Below are 20,358 nucleotides of genomic sequence, written 5' to 3' on the forward strand. Positions count from 1 at the left end.
GTATTTCAAAAGATCCAACACTCGTTGGACATGTATTTCAAACGTTTCAGCTTCTTGCTGGTCAGGTATTCCAAACGTTCCAGCTTTTTTGCTGGTCAGACCCAACACTCGTTGGTCATATATTTCGAACGTTCCAGCTTCTCGCTGGTCAGGTATTTCAAAAGATCCAACACTCGTTGGGCATGTATTTCAAACGTTCCAACTTCTTCCTGGTCAGATATTTCAAACGTTCCAGCTTTTTTCTGGTCAGATCCAACACTCGTTGGTTATATATTTCAAACGTTCCAGCTTCTCGCTGGTCAGGTATTTCAAACATCCCAGCTTCTACTAGTCAGGTATTTCAAAAGATCCAACACTCATTGGACATATATTCCAAACGTTCCAGCATTTCGCTGGTCATGTATTTTGAATGTTCCAGCTTTCGCTGGTCAGGTATTTCCAAAAAAAAAAAAGATCCAACACTCGTTGGTCATGTATTTCAAACGTTCCAGCTCTTCGCTGGTCAGGTATTTCAAACGTTCCAGCTTTTCGCTGGTCACGCATTTCAAACGTTCCAGCTTTGCTGGTCATGCATTCCCAAAAAAGAACTCAGCTTTTGGTCGTGTATTTCCAAAAGACCCAGCTCTCGCTGGTCATGTATTTCAAAAAGCCCCAGCTCACAATTGTCGAGCTCCCAAAATCAACCTATTCCAAAAATCAAACCTTAAGGTTGCGATTTCTCCATTCTCTCATTACCAAAACTACGAGTTTCAATCTCTCAAAACCTATCATTTCCAAACCCTTCATATCTCCAAAATCTCTCGATTCTATCAAATCTCCAACCTCAGAGTACAATGATTTCAAAATTTCATCATTTTTCAAACCTCGGGTTATAAATCTCCCAATTGCATTTTAAAAAGATTTCGAAAATCTATTGGTCATATATTTCAAAGGTTCCAGCTTTCGCTGGTCATGTATTTCAAAAGGGTTTCAGCTTCTGCTGGTCATGTATTTCAAAGGTTCCAGCTTTCGCTGGTCATGTATTTCAAAAAGTCTCAGCTTTTGCTGGTCATGTGTTTCCAAAATTGAAGATACAGCAGAAGGTCGCATCAAAATCTATATTAAGTGAGTATTTCACACAGAATTCATGAAAACTTTGTCAATTTGCTAAAAAGCCTTTGTTGATTATAAATGTTCTTATTATACAAAGAGAATTTCCTCAGACTACCTCTAGTATTTCTTTCCAAAAAGGTAAAAACTTTCTGCGAAAAGAGGTAAAATTCAAATCTTTTCCTGTTGATCGACCAAAAGGACGTAAGAAATGTCCTCGATATGATCAATAAAAGAAATCTTCAATGATGTTAAAAAACCAGAAGCAAATTGATATTGATCTTGGCTATGGCGCATGTTTTAAATAACTTTCTGGCAATCAGGCAGTGGAAATATCTTGAGCTATAAAAAGAATCCACTCAACCCATATCTTCTCATTTTCATTTAAAAAGTTGCAATCAAATATCCGCAAAAGGGATCTCTCAATTGTCGTCAAGATGAAGGCGAATTAAGCGAGTAGACCCCCGGAGCCAAAGAAGATTCGAAACATCTCCAAGATGACGGAGTTTGTGATGGATCCTTCCAGGGAAAGTTTAGATCACCGTCGAGATGAAGGCGAGTGGGATGAACCTACCGACAAACCCTAAAAGATATTTTGATTTCTGCTATCATCTAAAGACCTTTTGAGTCAATGTCATCAATAGAATCCTTGAGATAAAAGAAGGATCGGAACATCTCCAAGATGAAGGAGTTTGTGACGTACCCTTCCCTGAAAAAAAAAAGAGAAAAAAGTCAGGACATCCAAATGAAGGATGATGAGAAAACCCGAGAAAGCCTAATGACTCAAAAAGAGTGCAAAAAGATCATTGTGGGAAAACATCCAGATATCAAACTGCCAAAGTTGCCAGAAGTCATCTTTTCTCATGCAAAATTCTTTTATCAATATCTTTTCATTACTTGCTTTTATGAAATTAAGAATATTTCTTCTATTCTCATATCAGGGAAATGGATAGCTTCCTTGAAGAAAATCATCAGTGCTAAAAATTTGAATCTGACTCTTAGAACTGAGGAGTTAACCTCATTTGGGGAAAATACTCTAGGTAAAAGAGGAAATATCTTTTGCACATACGTGCACATTTCCAAGCATTTGAATCAGCTACAATTTTATCTCATTGGCAAAATTTTTCTAGCCATTTCAAGAATGAAATAAACATTCAAAATCTATTTTGATGCAACCTAGCGTTGTTTATATCTTCCAGAAGAGTTGCCTCATTCAGTTGAAGTATCTCTTCCTGTCCCATCGCGGTTTCTTCAATCAAGGATTCCGTATGGTGTTCCCACTCAGGTTAAGGGTCAAAAACCTGAATTTTCTGCGAGAGGTCATTGATTTCAAAAAACTATTTCAGTCTCAGCAATGAGACGCCAAATTTCTTCTCCCTTTTCAAAAGCTTTAGGGACCCCGTATTTCCTCCTTTCACAAAAAAAAAAAAAAACCCTTTCGGATTTGTTCGTCCAAGTTCCAAAGGTCTCATTATGGTTTCTCCATTTGAGAAATTCGTATGGTAGATTTCCCATCCAGGTTAAGAGTTAACCCGGAACCTCGCTTCGCAGGTATCTTCCTTGCAGGTTTGGGTTAAACCTGAGTCACATTCCAATGAGATTCCTCGTTTTAACAAGATGATTTCTCCCAGTCCCATAATGGCTCTTCCCATTGAGGAATCCATGCTTTGTATATCCATCCAGGATAGGATCCTACTTGAGCTTCATTTCACGAAGCATTCTCCAAAAATGTCCCATCAAGGTCCTCATGTATTCGTTTCCTCATTCAAATACACTTTTGGTATATCTTCGTCCCATCCAGGTTAAGGGCTAAACCTGAATCATTCCAAAAAAAAAAAAGTATCTCGTCTCACCCATGAGACCTGATCAAAATTCTCATTTCCCACCATTTCAGAATTTTCACCGAAAGTCCCATCACAATCTTCTCGTTCTCTACTCAATCATATCTTTTTCGAGGATTTCGTCCCTCCAAAACCATTCAGGGTAAGGTTTTAAGCCTGAGAAGCCATATTTTCAAAATAATTCTTTCACACCCAGTTCAGATCTGCTGATTGGGGCATTTTCAAAATTTGGAGTGTTGTCTTTGCCACTAAGCTCGGCTTTCAACCGGCTTAGTAGCAAAGAGAGGCATCTGTGAACACCCCAAATTTTTCAAAAATTTGTAAAAATGACCTTTTTTGCCCCTGGTTTCATTTTCTGAGAAAACCAAAGCTAAATTTCAGTCTTTCTTTAGATCTCTGGATTAAATTCCACATTGATATATTCAAATTCAACTCCGGGTATGAACTCAGTATTTTAAATCCAAATCTGAGCCCCGTTGTCCGATTTCCAAAATAAAATCACAAAAATACCAAAAAATGATTTTGAAAGGCTCGGGCGGCTCATCCGGCACTCTGTTGGATCCTCGACCCTATATTTCTCAGTTCAAGGTTGTAAACCTCGAATATTTTTTTTTAAAATTCAGACATAAATTCACTTTCTAAAGAAATTTTCTCAAAAATAGCTTTCAAAAAATCAGAAAAATTCTCTTTTGTAAATATTTTGCAAAAACACAAAAAAAATAGTTTTAATCTTTGTTTTCTCACAAGCTTTATGATTTTATTCTAAAAATACAAAAAATTGAAAATAAAACCAAAGACCAAAAAAATTGGGAAAAATTACAAGAAAAACGAAGGATTCTTAAGCCTTTTGCCGAAAAACTCATTCCCCAACCATTTTTACAAAAAATTCTTAAAAGGAGTCCTCTTACTGGAAAATGAGAAAATCTACAACGGAATCCTCCCGCACATTTCCTCCTCTGGAAGCTTCGTTCACAGGAGGGCTTCCCACCTTTAATCTCCAACAAATCCCATCTCTCTCCATCCTCCATCTCCAACGAACCACCTTCGGGAGCCTTCCACGCCCTCCTTAAAAAGAGGACTCCGTCTTCTATTGAGAATCATCCATTATTTTCATTGAGATCGGTTTTTCACTTCAAAGCATCCATTATCAGCATCTCTTCATCGAGCAACTTCATCGGTTTCTTCCTCAGAACGAAAATTTTCAATCCATTCTTCATCGATACAACCCATCTTCAGGCGGGAAGTTCCCCCCCCCTCAGCATCCATCTTTTCGAGTCACGCTCCCACTGAAGGATCAATCCCCTGCAACAATCGATTCCTGAACATTCCTCATTCTGTGCAGTTGATTTGCCTTTTTCTCCAACCGACGGAAAAGAGTGCATCTCGTTGCAGAAATTTCCAGTAATTAGGTAAGAGCTCCCCTCGATTCCCATTGCAATTTTGAGTTCTTCACTTCGGGTCCTTTCATTGGTATTATCTTCTTTAAATGAAGCACATCTGTGACCCTGATGTTGCTCACGGCAAGACCGGGTCATATTCGTGCGATAACGAATGGAATTTATAAATTCCAACACTTGTTTTAACCATTTTTCTTATTTTATTTTTATAGATCCGTGGCCACAGTTTGTTGTTATGAATTAATGGTGGGATCGTCAACGATCCCTTTCGATCCATGCTTTTGTTTACATTTTTTTGATGTGTAATTCCCCTGTAGTATTTAACATTGTTTATATCAATCTAACATGATATGGCATTTACCTCTGAACTTAAACCCAAACGATTGAGCATCGACTGATCACCTGGCGTTTGGAGACCCATTCAAAAGGGGGCAATAATAAGCTCTGCTGGAATGTCTTCGGGCAATCACCAGGGTCATAAATTTGAATGCTTATCAATCGTAAATCTGGATAGTGATGGTGAGCTCGATTTCCATTTCTATCAGAAGTAGTCTGTCTTCGCTTTGACTTGTTAATCATCTGGTCGGTTTCATTTTTTTTCTTTGGGGATGATAACCTGGATTTGCTGATTCCAGTAATTGCATCTCCAAAACCAGTGATCAAAAGATGTCACTCACCCTGGTGATTTCATCCTTTGAGGTCATTCCTTTCTTTTTTATGCTGCAGTTCATAATTCAGAAGTGTTGTCTCCTTTTGCTCTCCTTTGTCCTCATTTAATTCGTAGGTTTAGGATACTTGATCATCCATATTGTGCATTATCCGTGTTAAATATTCAGGTCGATATAGTAATATGGTATTCATTCTGTATCTGCATTTTTCGCTCATCAAGAATGATATCTGCTTGTTCCCTTCTTGTATCATAGATATTGCTTGACGAATGATTCCTCAGTGTCTGATCCCAAATTGCAGCTCATGAAATTTCTTTTCTCGAAAAGCTGAAATCTCGACAAATTCAGAAGTTTAAAATCCGATGGCACAACATTTTCTGAAGCCTTTTGTCATAGTGGTATCATAACAAGACTAGAACCAATCCCATCCACATCATAGTTCAGTCGGGTCTAGGGTGTTCTTCCAACATTTAGCACCATTTTTGCATCTGCATAGCATCCTGACTCACATTATTGATGTGTTGCCATATGTAAATTGAAAATCAATGTCAATTTGAAGATCAATATTGTTACTGATGGAGGAAACTCTGCTACAGTTCGTTGATCCTCCCAATAAAGGTGTTTTTTATGACATCATAATCTCTAAAAGGAGATTCTGGCAAATGAGACCAACATAACAGATATCATCATACCGATATCACCTGTCATCAAGTTCCTAAAAAGCACATCCAAAGCATGGGAGCCAATGGTAAAATATGGTTATAATTGAAGATGGGGGGTCTTTTTCAGTCGGGTCTTATCTGGCAAAATGTTGTTCAAAGTTGTTTTATGTATATCTATGTCAGGCTTTGAAGATACGTGCATTTTGAGGTTTCCAATTCTGAAGTTGAGCCCAAGTCTCTATCTCTCTGCATTTTTTTTTATCATGCTTTTCTATTTTAAGTTGGATCACCGTGCTTCCACGATTCCAGTTTACATTCAGTCTTACCTTCCATTGTGTTCTATATTACATTTCCTGTGCCAATTGGACTATGATTTAGTCATCATTTTTTTTTATTGGGGCCACCAGTTAGACTTGATGTATTGCACTGTCGTGGTAATCTACTTTGCTGATATAATTCCCTGTATCACTATTAGCAGTATATGATACCCCTTACATGAGTATTTTGATAATCTGCATTCCCAGTATCAATTGATTACTCTTTTCCAATGTTTCTCTATTTTTTTATCCCATATATTTTATGATGTTTCTGGTTATATGATGTTAACAAAACTTTTTTTTTATTTTATTAATTCCCTGTTTCATCCTATAAGAACAATTCTGGAGATTAGTCAAAATACCCCCTGACGGGGCTCGACTGATGCCAAAAATTGAGAGGAGACTGAAGGACGGAAATTCTGTTGCTCAAAGTTACTTCTGCTCCTGCTATTAACAAGTCTGATCCAAGATCCTAGTCTTCCCAATTTATATAGGCTGCTGTTATCCATCTTTCATTTCCTACTACACAAATCCCCTATTATCCCCAGCAACATCGTTGCCATCACAGCAACATAACCATCCCTTACCATCCTCCATTTACTGTACCTCTTGTCTTCACAGTAACAGTACTCCAGCACTTTCACAGCCATTCACATTCACTTACCACTCACTTAAAACCACTGTTCACTGCATATTTCCTGCACTTACTCCATGTTCATCCCTCACTGCATTCACTTTGTTATTTTTCTCTCCATTACATGTTACAACCTCATTCATTTCCTGATATGTCATACCCATTTCATACACCTTTTTACAGCATTCACTGCACAATCCTTGTTTGATTTTGCATTTCCATCTATTGCTTTACTGCAACTCACAATGAGCACCCACTGTAGCAAAATAACGCTCACTTGCTAGCTGTGCATTACAGTTCTAGCAAACCTTTGTTGTCCTCACCGCTACAAACCATCGTCATCTCCCATAACCGGGAGCCGATTCACAGATGAACCAGCCTTCATTGCCCAACTATTTCCCTGTATAAAGCATGATATCTTAAATGAGCTCATCCGGTTTCACATTTCGTTCATGATATTATATATCACTTTCTTACATGGTAAATTGATGCACATTATAGCTTGTCATCTCTCTAAATAGTTTAAGGATGTTATATATGTGCTTACATTTGTAATATAACATTTTTTTATATATACTTGTATCTTACTAAATCGGTTTTTTGCAGGAAATATGTGGAAGATATCATTATTTGGATTATAAATTTGATTGTACATGTTGTAATAGCCAGATTTGAATGAAAGTTTACATTTTCCTGCTTTAGGTAGAATGAATGAGCATTGTAAAAATGCCATGAATTGCTTATTTCATGCATTTTTTTTCTTTTTTTCAAAATTCTCACAATGGTGAAACACGAATGGCACATGCACCATTTCATAAGAGATAATAAATACTAAGTTGATGATCCACATCAATGGCCATAGTCAGGGTGTGGACAAAACTTAGCATTTTTATCTTTTATAAAATAACAATGGATCCACACTGGATCCATTTTCAAAATTCATCATATTTTTCTTAAATATTTTCTTCTTTTATCAGAATTTAACTTAAAATTAACTCAAAATATATACCAATGGCCGTAGTCAGGGTATATTGAGAGTTAATTTCAATTTAAATTCTATAAAAGCACCAAAAATGTATTTTATTCTTCACTTGAATTTAAATATGATTATTAAATAATATATCCAATGACCATAGTCAGGGATATATTATATCTTCAATCTCATTCTTAATTCATTTAAAGAATAGAATAGCTTTTCAAAATCCAATTTCAAACTCTTTGAATTCATTCATCATTTAGGATAGAACTGCATCATATTTTCAAAATTTCCTTTTCGAAATTCCAAGTGATTCTTCTTCTTCCTTTTCTCAGATCAAATCTTATTCAAATCCAATTCTATTTCATTTCAATATTCAAAAACTCAATTTTAGAGTCCAATTTGACTTTAAAATTCCAAAATCATTTTATATTCAAAACTTCAAATTTCCAACTCAAATCAAAATTCAAATTCAAAGTTCAATTTAACTTTGAAGTTATCTTCTGATTTCAAAAATCAAGTTCATCCCATTATCTTCACTCAAGGTTTGGATTTGAATCTCAAGTTTAAAATTTGGGTTTCTAAAACCCAGATCCATCTTTAAAGATCCTATTTGGACTCTTCATAATCCGAATCCAAAGTTAAATCCTAGTCTCAACTTGGATCCAGATTTCCAAGTATAAACTCAATTCCCCTTTTGGATCTCAGATTACAGATCCAAATTTCATTTTGGATCCAGATCCTTATTCCACTCTGGATCTTCAAATTACAGATCCAAATTCCATTTAGGATCCAGATCCTCATTCCACTCTGGATCTCCAAATTACAGATCCAAATTCCATTTAGGATCTAGATCCTCATTCCACTTTGGATCTCCAATTACAGATCGAAATTCCATTTAGGACCCAGATCCTCATTCCCCTTTGGATGTCAGATTACAGATCCAAATCCCACTTAGGATCTAGATCCCCATTCTACTTTGGATCTCAGACTTTAGATCCAAATCCATTTTAGGATCCAGAACCAATTCTATTTTGGATCTAAGACTTCAGATCAAAATCCATCTTAGGATTCAGAACCCAATTTGACATTAGATCTTAGATTTCAGATACAATTCCATCTTAGGATCCAGAGTCCAACCCTATCTTGAATCTCAGATTTTAGATCCAAATATCACCTTGGATTCCAAATCTTGAATCCAATTCCATTCCAGATTCCAAAATTCCATTTTAAAATTCCAATCCTTAAAACCAATTCCATTTCATTCCAGATCAAGTTCCCATTTTAGATCCTAAATTCAAAATTCAACTTTGAACTCTATTCAGAATCCAGATCTAGGATTCGGATTTCATCTTGAAATTCCAACTTTTAAATCAATTCCATTTCTCAACTTTATTCAGATTTCCCAATTCCATCTTTCCTTCTGATTCAATTCCATTTTTCAGTTCTATTCTGATTCAAAGTCCATTTATGACTTTGAAAATTCCTTTCTTCTCTTTTTATCTCAAAACTTCAAAATCATTTTCCAAAATCCAGATTTATTTTCCCAAGCTCTTGATTATTCTAAAAACTTAGAACTTTAATCTTAAGTTCTAAGTTAGAAAACATTTCTTCACTTTATCAGATTCACTTGGAAATTCTTCAAAACATTTTCAATAAGAGCATACATATTTGCATTCGCACAAGCATGATTCTTTGTGCATTTAGACTTAGAATAATTTCTTAGATAATTTCTTAGCAAAACAAAAGGCGTAAATTCGACCCTTGGTTCGATTACCCCTGGTAAAGGCGCCAGGAACGGTCGAACCTCGTACCGACGAGCGGATCTCGTCTCCCTGTTTTCCCGCGAATATTTCAAAAATGAAGGCGAGTTATTTCAAAAAATTTATAAATTAAGGTCAAGTGAGACCCGCAAAAGAGTTCCTCTCCTTCTTTTCTCTTCTTTTCTCTTCTCTCTTTCTTTCTGTCTTTTATCTTTCTCCCTTTAAAAAGGAGGAAAATAAGACGTTAGAAAGGAAAAGAGAAGGAAGAGAGAGAATATTATAAGAGGAAAAATTTTGCGATGATCACAGTTTTGGCGACCGTGATGGGACTCGTCTTCGTCCGGTTAAATCTATGCCTTTTTCTTTTGCTTTTGATATTATCTAAGTCTTTATTCTTCAGATGTCAGCTTCATTTCCATGCAAACCTTAGGGGCCTAGATTTTGTCCTAAGCTGACATCATTGCATATAGGTTCTAAGTATGGTTTGGTAGGACCATATTGAGGAGATTGTTCCATGCTCACATTAGGCTCAGGTCTGAAATACAACCCTCCTCAATTCTAGGGATTGAATGCCAAAACAATGTATGCAAGTGTATGCTTCTCTTCATTTTTAGGACTTGCATTAGAGCCATCTGATTTCTTGCATGTTGAGCATATTTTGAAAACCTCCCTATCTATATTGTCCCGGTCTTCACGTTGCTGGGCTGTCTCACTGAACCATAGTTCGGGAGAGAGCCTCACAACTGGACCACTTATTTGGGTTCGCGCCCCCCTACCACGTACCTAACGGCCATAGTCCGAGGTATATCGGTAGGTGCTCAAGGATGTTGGGAAACCTTTACCTTAGAACCGAAGAGATATCTTATATGCCACGTACTTCGAGCTTCGGCTTGGGTATATCGGCGTACCTTGATTGGAATCAGATGACATAAATCTTAGAGTTAGGATTAAGGTCCTACAAGCCATTTCAACTATTGCATTTAGAGTCAGCCTTTAGGGAGTGTTGTATGCGCATCCTTGTTTGTGCAGCTTTAGTTGTATGATAATTCTCTTATTCTCTCATATATGTGTATCAAACCCTTTTTCGAAAACCCTGGGTGTATTATTCAAAATTTACCCTTATTTTCAAAAACCCCAGGTGTATATTTCTATCTATCTACATTTCTTTTCTCTTTTAGATCAAATTTTCTTCAAAACCCCTGGAAAATTCCTTTAAAAAATTCATCAACCTTTTCAAAAATATTTCAGGATTTGATTCTTCAAGAGTCTATCCGTAAGTTCTGCATTCTATCTAACTCTCCTTATTTTTCTTTACCCCAGTATCATTTCAAATGGCGTCAAATTCCCTCGATGCTATCTTTCCCCGAGATCATGTCTTCTATCAGATTCAGGATGGACCTCCGGATCTACGGGTCATTCAGTCTCGACCTTTCTTCCCTCGGTGGTATTATTCTTGGTTCGCCACCTTCTCACGTATGTTCCCAGACCACTTGGATGACTGTGGGTTGGAGATGGCATCAGCAGTAGGCAAGCGAACCATCAATGGAGCTTTGATTCAGGCCATGGCAGAACGGTGGAATCCACGTACCTGCACATTCTGGTTTCCTTAGGGAGAGATGACTCTGCTGATGGATGAGTTCAATGATATTATGGGATTGCCCGAACCAGCTGGTCAGCCAGATGATCCTGTCGAGCAACAATTTTTGATCAACATGAAAGGGGTGGATGTTCGAGAAGCCTTAGTAAGAGCAACGGGGAGCAGATCCTGGCCTCTCACTGAGATTGGTGGAAATCAGTTCATCGACCTATTCGAACTATATCAAAAGTACGGAGCCTACAAAGAGGTTGGCACTCTATCTCGAGCAGCGAGAGACAGAATTCAGCATGCCATGATCATGTGCACAGTGGGTTTAGCTTTCTTCCAAGATGGTCAGAATTTCATAGATATCAGAGTTGCCCAGCTCTTTCGAAGATGGGGAAGCAAGCAGACCCGTCAGCTTTCAGTTTCCATGGCCGCATTAGCCTTCCTTACAGAGGCTTGGCTCGATTTGCCCTCGGAGAGACCATTTTGGTAGAAAGGTGCACTTACGCCCTGCAGTCATGGTTCCTGCGACATGTTCCCTCGAAGGCCAGTTCTTTCAGGTTCAACAGTAAGCAGTCGATCATCTCATGGTCAACCTCCACCCCTTGACCCAAAGTGATGTATCTTAAGTATTAGACACGAGTCTGCCCAAAACTGCACTTGAAGCACCGAGCACACAAGTGGTACTCAATGAGGGTGTCTAGGGTAATCCACAAGTGATGCAAGTGGTCTTCCCACGTAGGACTGTAGATTAGGATATCATCGAGGAAAACCAATATGAACTAGAAAAAATAGGGTTGGAAGATGTCATTCATGAGACCCTACAATATGGCTGGAGTTTTTGTGAGGCTAAAGGAAATTACCAAGAACTCATAATGCATGTTGTGGGTCAAGAGCGCCATCTTCTGGACGTTCTCTGAAGCCATCTGTATATGATGATAGCCATACCTGAGATCTATCTTTAAAAAATAGTGTGCCATGTGCAACTTGTCCAACAACTCATGAATCACAAGGATTGGTTACTTATCCTTAATCATAATCTAATTAAGGGCCCTGTAATCGATGTAGAACTACCAATATATTTTATTCACCATTAAAATCGAAGAAGAGTACAAACTCTTGTTGGCCTAAATGATTCTGCCTTTGAGTATGTCCCTCACTGTACTCTCGATCTCTAGCTTTTGGACGTGTGCATATTGATGTGGCCGGACGTCAGCTGGTTTGGCTCTCGGCATGATAAAAATAGTGTGATCATATGACCATAAGGGAGGAAGACCCTTCAGCTCCTCAAACATAGTGCCAAATTCCTGGAGCAAGGTTATAAAGTCCCCTCAAGTTGGCTCAGGGATCGTGGCTATCCCATGCACTTCCATCATCACATACACATGGGACACACCCTCTCGTACAACCTTGGCAAGTTGTTTAGACTTGAACATATCATAATGCACATGGATCTCCATAAGTTGTTCGTTATACTCAAACTTCTTGGTCATGTCCTTAAAGTTCCACTTGATAGACCCCAAAGACTACAACCACTGTATCTCCAACATAATGTTTGCACCCTTTAAGGGGAGCACATACATGTTTATGGTTAAAACTATCCTCTGGATCTCGATCCGGACTCAATGAATGCAGGTGGATCATATGGTCTTCTCAAGGGTGATTGTAGATCAGGATGTTGTTGAAGAAGACCAGAATGAACTGCCCATAGGTAGAGCCAAAAAACATCATTCATCATACCCTAGAAGGTTGCTGGTGCATTGGTGAAACCAAAAGGCATTACCAAAAACTCGTAGTAACTGTTGTGACTCCAGAATGAGGTCTTATGCACATCATTTGGGCCATGCAGATCTAGTGGTAGCCAGATCAGAGATCCAGCTTCGAGAAGTAATGCACTCCATGCAATTCATACAAGAACTCATCGATTATCAAAATCAGGTACTTATCTTTAATCATGATCTGATTGAGGGCTTGGTGAACCAAACAGTGTGTGTGTGTGAGAGAGAGAGGGATGTTACTGATACTATCACTGGTACTGGCGATGACCACAATGTTGAGAAACTCTGTTTTGATGTCACATAATATGATACACTGTCTTATTTGATTTCATATGATATGATAATATGTCTTCTTGAAAAATGTTATATAATGACTGGATATGCTTTGTCATATATCTAACAAGTATTTGATGCAAGGATATCTCACTCAAAAAGGATGGAGACCTCTTGTTCAAGTACAACTATGGTGCAATCATACTCCTTGAAGAAAAAGCTTGTTGAGCCATGCACTCCTAAAGACCATCTAAAGAGATCGGCTTCCACAAGTTGAAGATTTTTTCTTCTTTAGAGTCATTTGTAACAGAACCTTCAGAAGCATACATATTGCATATTACATACTCACTCATAAAAGCTATTTCATAAAAGTATACGATAGTTTCAAAAAGTTCCTTTTTGAAAACAAATAATTGTACCTTCTTACAACCCTTTATGAAAAAGGTATTTTGACATGATTTCAAAATATAATAATTGTACCTTATATCATATACAAGACAACTTGAAAAGTAATGATTTTAAAAGTAGGAAAAAGACAAAACATGAAATCGGCTACACAAAGAAAACAAATATAATATGTTTTGAAAAGACTCTAGTTACCTTCTTTAAAGAAATGATTTCAAATATAGGAAAAAGACAAAACATGAAATCGGCTACACAAAGAAAACAAATATAATATGTTTTGAAAAGACTCTAGTTACCTTCTTTAAAGAAATGATTTCAAATGTAGGAAAAAGACAAAACATGAAATCGGCTACACAAAGAAAACAAATATAATATTGGTTTTGAAAAGACTCTAGTTACCTTTTTACAAACCCATAGAATGTCGACTTACTTGAAGTCATCATTCTCTTTGTATAGCATTAAATACCTTCTGTAAGAAATTCTTGTTAAATATCCTTCTCAAGAATGTCGACTTACTTATAGTCTTCATTCTCTCTGTAGACTTTGAAAAACACAACATAAAGAAAACTCTTGACATGACTATGTACAAATAAATATCTCAAAGCATTTATTGTACTTACACTCATTTAAAGTAAAGAAGTACTTATGTACCACAAATCATTAATTAGGATAAAGACAAAACTACATGACAGCCTACAATCCAACGTTCAATGTACTATTGTAAGAAATAGACTTTTTACATAAAATATATATTACCTAAAATATTACAACGACTAGTGTACCCTATATTTTACTTTTATGGAAAGAAGACTTTCTCGAATTTCTCTAAAGATGTTTTTTGAAATGACATGACATTTCACATCTTAAAAAGGCTACGATTTCAAAAAGCCAACGACTATTTTTTTAAGCTATAAAAACACACTCAAATGAACTATTCAAAACATAAGGGAATGGAATAGACAAGTGAGCTTACAACGAGAAAAATACCTATTCGATATTTGAAAGAGAGCCTAGAAAAAGAAAGAGAAAAGAAAGAGAAAAAGTCAAAAATAACTCTTTGACAAAGAGTATCTTCTGAGTGACAAACAAAACATTCTGAGAATCCTTCATTCGTGCATTCATATCATCCTGAAGGTTCTATAGGAAGTATTGTAACTTTCTGTTATTCACTGTATTCCTTCTTTATTGAAAGAAGTAGACCTCTGAGAAAGAGGGTGTTGCCCTTCTCTGTTGAGAGAAGAAGACCTCTGTGTAAGAGGGTGTTGTCCTTCTCTGTTGAGAGAAGAAGACCTTTGTGGAAGAGGGTGTGCCCCTTCTCTGTTGAGAGAATAAGACCTCTAAGGAATAGGGTGTTGTACTATTTATCCGGTGACTCGGATGTTATAGTGGAAAGCTCAAGTGATTTGCTTGGGGACTGGCTGTAGGTCAGGGTTTTGACCGAACCAGTATAAATCCTGTGTTTATTGTGTTGTGCCTTATTGCTTTATTTTTTATTATATCAACTTGCAACGAATTTCACTATTCACCCCCCCTCTAGTGGAATTTCACACAATGTCGGTGACAAGGCGATGATGGAGGCAACATTAGTGATGGATGTCTCAAGACAATGGTGTATATCACCAAGAAAGTGGAAGAGCGATGGCATAATGGTGGAAGGGGTGAGGGATGTGAGGGTGTGCGAGAAGAGGGGAGTGGGGGGGTGCATAAACCAGTTAGTGTAGGAAAAATCTACCGAATCCAGAATTTTTCGAAACTAGGTTTTACACAGGTTCAACCCAAAACCTAGTTTTGTGAAAACAGGTTTCGAGTGTCACCCAAACACATCCAAAACCTGGTTTCACTTTAGAAACCAGGTGTTTAGCCCGATATTGGTGTCATCCGAACAGGGTCTTTGTGTTTCAGAATTTACTTACGAGGCCTTTTGAAATTAGAATGATCTCAGCAATAGCCTAAAGCTATTCGTTCCAACTGATCAATATAAGAAGATGGTTTATCCAATCTTCATCGACTTTAATAGTAGCCTCGTTGGCCAAAACGCATAGGAGAATGAAGTACAACCTTTTTTGTGGTAAATTTATAACATATAGCTAGAGATTTGACCTATTCGGTTCTCAACAGAAAGAATGGTCTTTTCTTGATCATAGTTAGCATGAGAGGCAGATCTGGATCATCTCATGCATGGTATGGGGTTCAAAAAGTGAGAGGATATAAACTCTATTGGTAGCAGAAATGGTTGAAGAGATGGAAAGATATTGAAAGAAATAGAGAGGGCAAGCTAAGGACGGTTAAAGAGAGGGTTGGGTAAGTTCATGTATCATAATATTTGTTGTATAATATAACATTATGTATAAGAGATTAGGGATCGTATGACCACTAAAATGTTAGGTTACTAAGACCCATTAAACATCATAGTTGCAGGTGTTTTTTCCTTTGCAAGATCTAACAAATGTGTTTATCGTAGTTTATTCAGTAGAAAATATTTGATTATAAAATATTCATTTTTTTTCATTTAAACAATTCAATTCAAAGCATGGTCTTTAGGAAATATGTAATGATAAAGCAAAAATTGTCGGCAACTATGATTTTTTAAGGATCTTAAAGAGCTGCTAATTGAGATGATTCTAACACAATAAAAAATAATAGCATTTTTCATAATATAAACTTAATTAATATTGTAAAAAAAGTCACTTTTACTTTTTAAATTGAGCTAAAAAATATCGTTAGTTTTACATTTTAAAAATCATTTAACTGCTTTTCCTTGAAAGAAAAAACATACTCTACCACTATTTTGAAAACCCGCATTTTTATTCAAAAAATATATTCAATCCTTAAAATTTGCTTATGCATTTTCAAAATTGCCATTGTTTAATGTATTGTTTATTTCAATCAGTTAAATGTTAGTAAAGTTGATATATATAATCATAGCTCAATTTGCCAAGCCTAATCTAGCTTAACGAGCTTGATCAAACTTGTTGTTTGGGGCCTCCTTTGGTTCTGCATATCCCAGTCAGTACCCACAACTTGGCTCCTGAAAAGCTGAACTCTTCCTTCACACATTAGTAGCTCAGCTCTTTCAAGACACCTGCCAGATAGCTGCCTTGCTTCCAATAGTAAAAAGGGTAGGAGAGAGATGTCAGCGAACATGTGCACTCAACTCAGGATGGCTAGAAAAGAAGGAGAAAACAGAATGATGTTGTAGAAGGTGAGTGCTTTTCTTAAAAATAGTGGTTCAGTTATATGAAGTCAGTGATTTACTATCATTAGCTAAATATATTGGGAAGTTAATTTGGAAATAAACTAATTAAACATGTTGAGATTTATTGGTAACTAACTATTAAAAAGAAAAAAAAAAAGAGATTAGAGGAATGGAAACAGCAATTTGTTTAGATGATTTTCAGACAGCGTGAGGAGTGGCGGATGGCTAGAATTTTGGAAAGTGGGTTGTTGGTAGAGAGGAAGTTGCAACTCCAACTCCTTATTTATACCCATACAATGATACAATTTCCATGAACAGGTGAATTGAGCAAAGAAAGAATCAGGTGGCTGCTGGCCTGTGTTTGTGTTGATAGAGAAGAGATGGAAATGAGCTTTAGAGTCTATTCTTCCTGGTGCTTGGTGCTAGCTTTTTGCACGTATGGCTTTGCTGCCCGTACTAATTCAGGAAATCTAGTCTTCAATGTGAAGAAGTTTGGAGCAAAGGCTGATGGCCAAACGGATGACAGCAAGGTATGTGCTATAGCTACTTTAAATGCCTCATCGTGATTTTCAACAAAGCCCATAGATTGACAAGGAGAGGAATTGAACTCCTAGGCTTGATGGAATGTTAAAGGGGAAAAGAAAAAAAAAACTCTTGTAAATTTATGTTAGGATTTAGTTTTTTTTTTTTTTTTGATGAATAATGCTGGGGGTTTACCCAGCTGAACATTTCATTGATCAAAAAGTAATATACAATATTAGGCCTCCAAATCAGGAGGTTTGTCTTTCCATCCCTAACCTTATCAAGAACTGAAAATACTTCCCTCCGGAACACATCAGGTCCCACCTAGTGACAAAGATACATAATAGAATTAAATTTCACAATAACCAAAGTGGATGACAATTTTTTTTCTACATTATTCAAGATTGGATTGTCAAGCATGATGAGCTCAGGAAATAACAATGTCCAAGCTGAATATATGAGCCTATGTTATTAATTAGCATGAATATATCGTTATAGAGCTACTAGCAAAAGGATGCTAATTAAATTGTAATTAAATTCGGTCGTTGTGTATCCCGGGTCAGGCATCTTCTAGGACTAAGGCAAATAATAAAGATTCTCCATGAATCGTGAGAACCAATGTTGTCAGTATCTGTGGGTATCGGCTTGAATCGGCCAATACGTATCGTATGGGCAGAAAATGGATATGATACTTACCTGAATCTGCTGTTTTTTAATAAATGTTAAAAAATAGCTTAAAATTAATTTGTTAATAATTATTTTAATGGTTTCAACATGTATCACGTTCTGATTGACACGTAATATTTTTTTTTAATTATTTTTTTGCATGGCTGATTCAGTAGATTCACTTGATAATCCGAATCGGCCAATTCACCTGAATCGTTGGCCGAATGATACAGGTCCGATTCCGATATCTGACAACATTGGTGAGAACCCATCAACGGGAACCATATAAAAATTATGGCTACGTACCTAAAGAACTATTTCATGGCTGACACGTCATGAGTTGGTTGATCAATGTTTATATCCAACAGAGTCCAACATTACACGGGTCGGATAGCCAAATGGTAAGAGACACCTAAGAATGTGAAAACCAATGTTGGTCACCGGAAAAGCTGCCATGTTCTCTTCATATCATATGCACCTAAAAGTTCACAAGCTAATTAAGACACACTGACTGACTGGCTTGGCACAAGAACATTTTATTCCTTTCAAATGTGCAGTACATTAATCTGCTTTACTAATATATGGTTAAGAAGACATAATTAACTACTAGTATTTAATTTTCTCTTATTATGAATTTCAGGCATTTTTAGATGCATGGAGGGCTGCTTGTGCATCAAATGGGCGGCCTCACATGGTGATACCACAAGGCACATTTCTCAGTGGCCCAATCGAGTTCAAGGGCCCTTGCCCTGGTGCACACCCTATTATAGTGGAGGTGAAGGGGAAGGTGATAGCTCCTACAGATCTCTCTCAATTCCCATCAGGTAGTTGGATATCCTTTCAGTACATTGATGGCCTGATCTTAACCGGAGGCGGAACTTTCGATGGTCAAGGGGCATCAGCCTGGCCAAGCAACAAGTGCCCCAAAACTGCCAAATGCAAGTTCCTACCAACGGTAAGATGGGATTATTATCTCGGAATCACTTACAAGTACTTCTGATTTGAGGGAACAGATATAGATTAATTTATTTATTGTGCCTTCTTGTGAATGTTCCAACAGTCTCTAAACTTCAGTTTTCTCACCAACTCAACTATACGGCGTATATCTTCAGTGGATAGCAAGTCCTTTCACATGCATATCTTTGCCTCGGAAAACATCAAGGCCCATCATCTAAAGATATCAGCGCCAAGTGACAGCCCAAATACTGACGGCATCCATATTGCGGATTCCACTGGGATCAGTATCTCTAGATCTTCCATTGGCACCGGTGATGATTGCATATCCATTGGAGCTGGTAGCAGCCAACTGACCATCTCCAATGTTTTATGTGGACCAGGCCATGGCATCAGGTAATTGTAAGATAGTAGTATACAGATAAAGTGACGAAATCACACACAAGGTAGGTAGTTGCTATTTGCAACCAACTTCAAGAACAAGGGCACTCCCAGCACTAGTACTAGAACGCTGTAGTTAATGAACTTGCTCAAGTTTTTGCTCAACTTTATTAGTTGCTTCTGATGATCCTTTCACGTCATGTTCCTTTATACAAATTTTGAGAATTATATAAACTTTGGCAGCGTCGGAAGCCTTGGGAGGTCTCCAAACGAGAAAGACGTGAGTGGTTTGACAGTAAGGAATTGTACCATCAGCGACACCACAAATGGCTTGAGAATCAAGACCTGGCCTGCAGGATCAAATGCACTCTATGCCAAAAATTTCACGTTCCAAGATATAGTCATGAAGAACGTCTACAATCCCATCATCATCGACCAAGAGTATTGCCCTTACAATTCATGCCCGGGACAGGTGGGTGGGTGACTTTTAGCTTGTTTCACAGGCCAATCTTTTCTTGTGCTTTACTCGAATAAATAAATAATGAATTTCTAGATGATGCATGCCCTCGTATTTATTTGCTTATTATCCGGATCCATCTCCATATCCGGATCTGATCCGCATGGGTAACCACCGCAGTGGTTAACAAAGATCACCACCCAAGATGACTGATGGTGTGGACTTTAATTTTCCTTTCCGTTTCCTTGCCCTGAAACAGGGAGCCTCATCAAAGGTGAAGATCAGCAACGTAACTTTTAAGAACGTGAAAGGAACATCAGCATCACAAGTAGCTGTAAAGCTCGTGTGTAGCAAGGAATTTCCCTGTGAGCACGTTGGGCTTAGTGACATCAATTTGAAGTACAGCGGACAAGGAGGACAGGCCACCTCTACGTGCGCTAATGTTAATGGAGTCTCTACTGGCATGCAGATACCACCTTCCTGTGTTCAGTCTTGAACAAGCTCTTTTCTATACGTAGTTATGCACACCTTTAGCTTTAAGCGCCAGGGTTGAGGGAGGCCAATAGTGATATAGCTAGGAACAATATTTTCATGTGGTAACTTTTATTTGTATTAATAAAGAAATAATTACAATGGCATTCTTTTAAATTTACCTGAAAGACAAGGCTTCAGGCTTTCGTGATTTATTTACCCGGGTATCAGACACATGAATGAATTGTCTTGTATTTATTAAGATTCTTTGAAAGTTTCAATATTGTTCTTTTGTAATCTTGAAATGTTTTGATATTAGATTATCC

General features: G+C 37.4%; 1 protein-coding gene across 1 annotated transcript; it reads left to right on the forward strand.

Annotated features, from left to right (window-relative positions):
* The first annotated feature begins 16,961 nt into the window (after window positions 1-16,961).
* Window positions 16,962-20,057, forward strand: LOC149812991 (exopolygalacturonase-like). The gene is made up of 5 exons (XM_089991041.1): window positions 16,962-17,111; window positions 18,410-18,724; window positions 18,830-19,119; window positions 19,348-19,580; window positions 19,825-20,057. The coding sequence occupies exons 1-5, from the start codon at window positions 16,962-16,964 to the stop codon at window positions 20,055-20,057; spliced, it is 1,221 nt and encodes a 406-aa protein (XP_089847167.1).
* The last annotated feature ends 301 nt before the right edge of the window (window positions 20,058-20,358 follow it).

The sequence above is a fragment of the Nuphar pumila genome, chromosome 16 (genome assembly GCF_984573655.1).
Source record: "Nuphar pumila chromosome 16, dmNupPumi1.hap1.1, whole genome shotgun sequence".
Taxonomy (NCBI): Eukaryota; Viridiplantae; Streptophyta; class Magnoliopsida; order Nymphaeales; family Nymphaeaceae; genus Nuphar; species Nuphar pumila.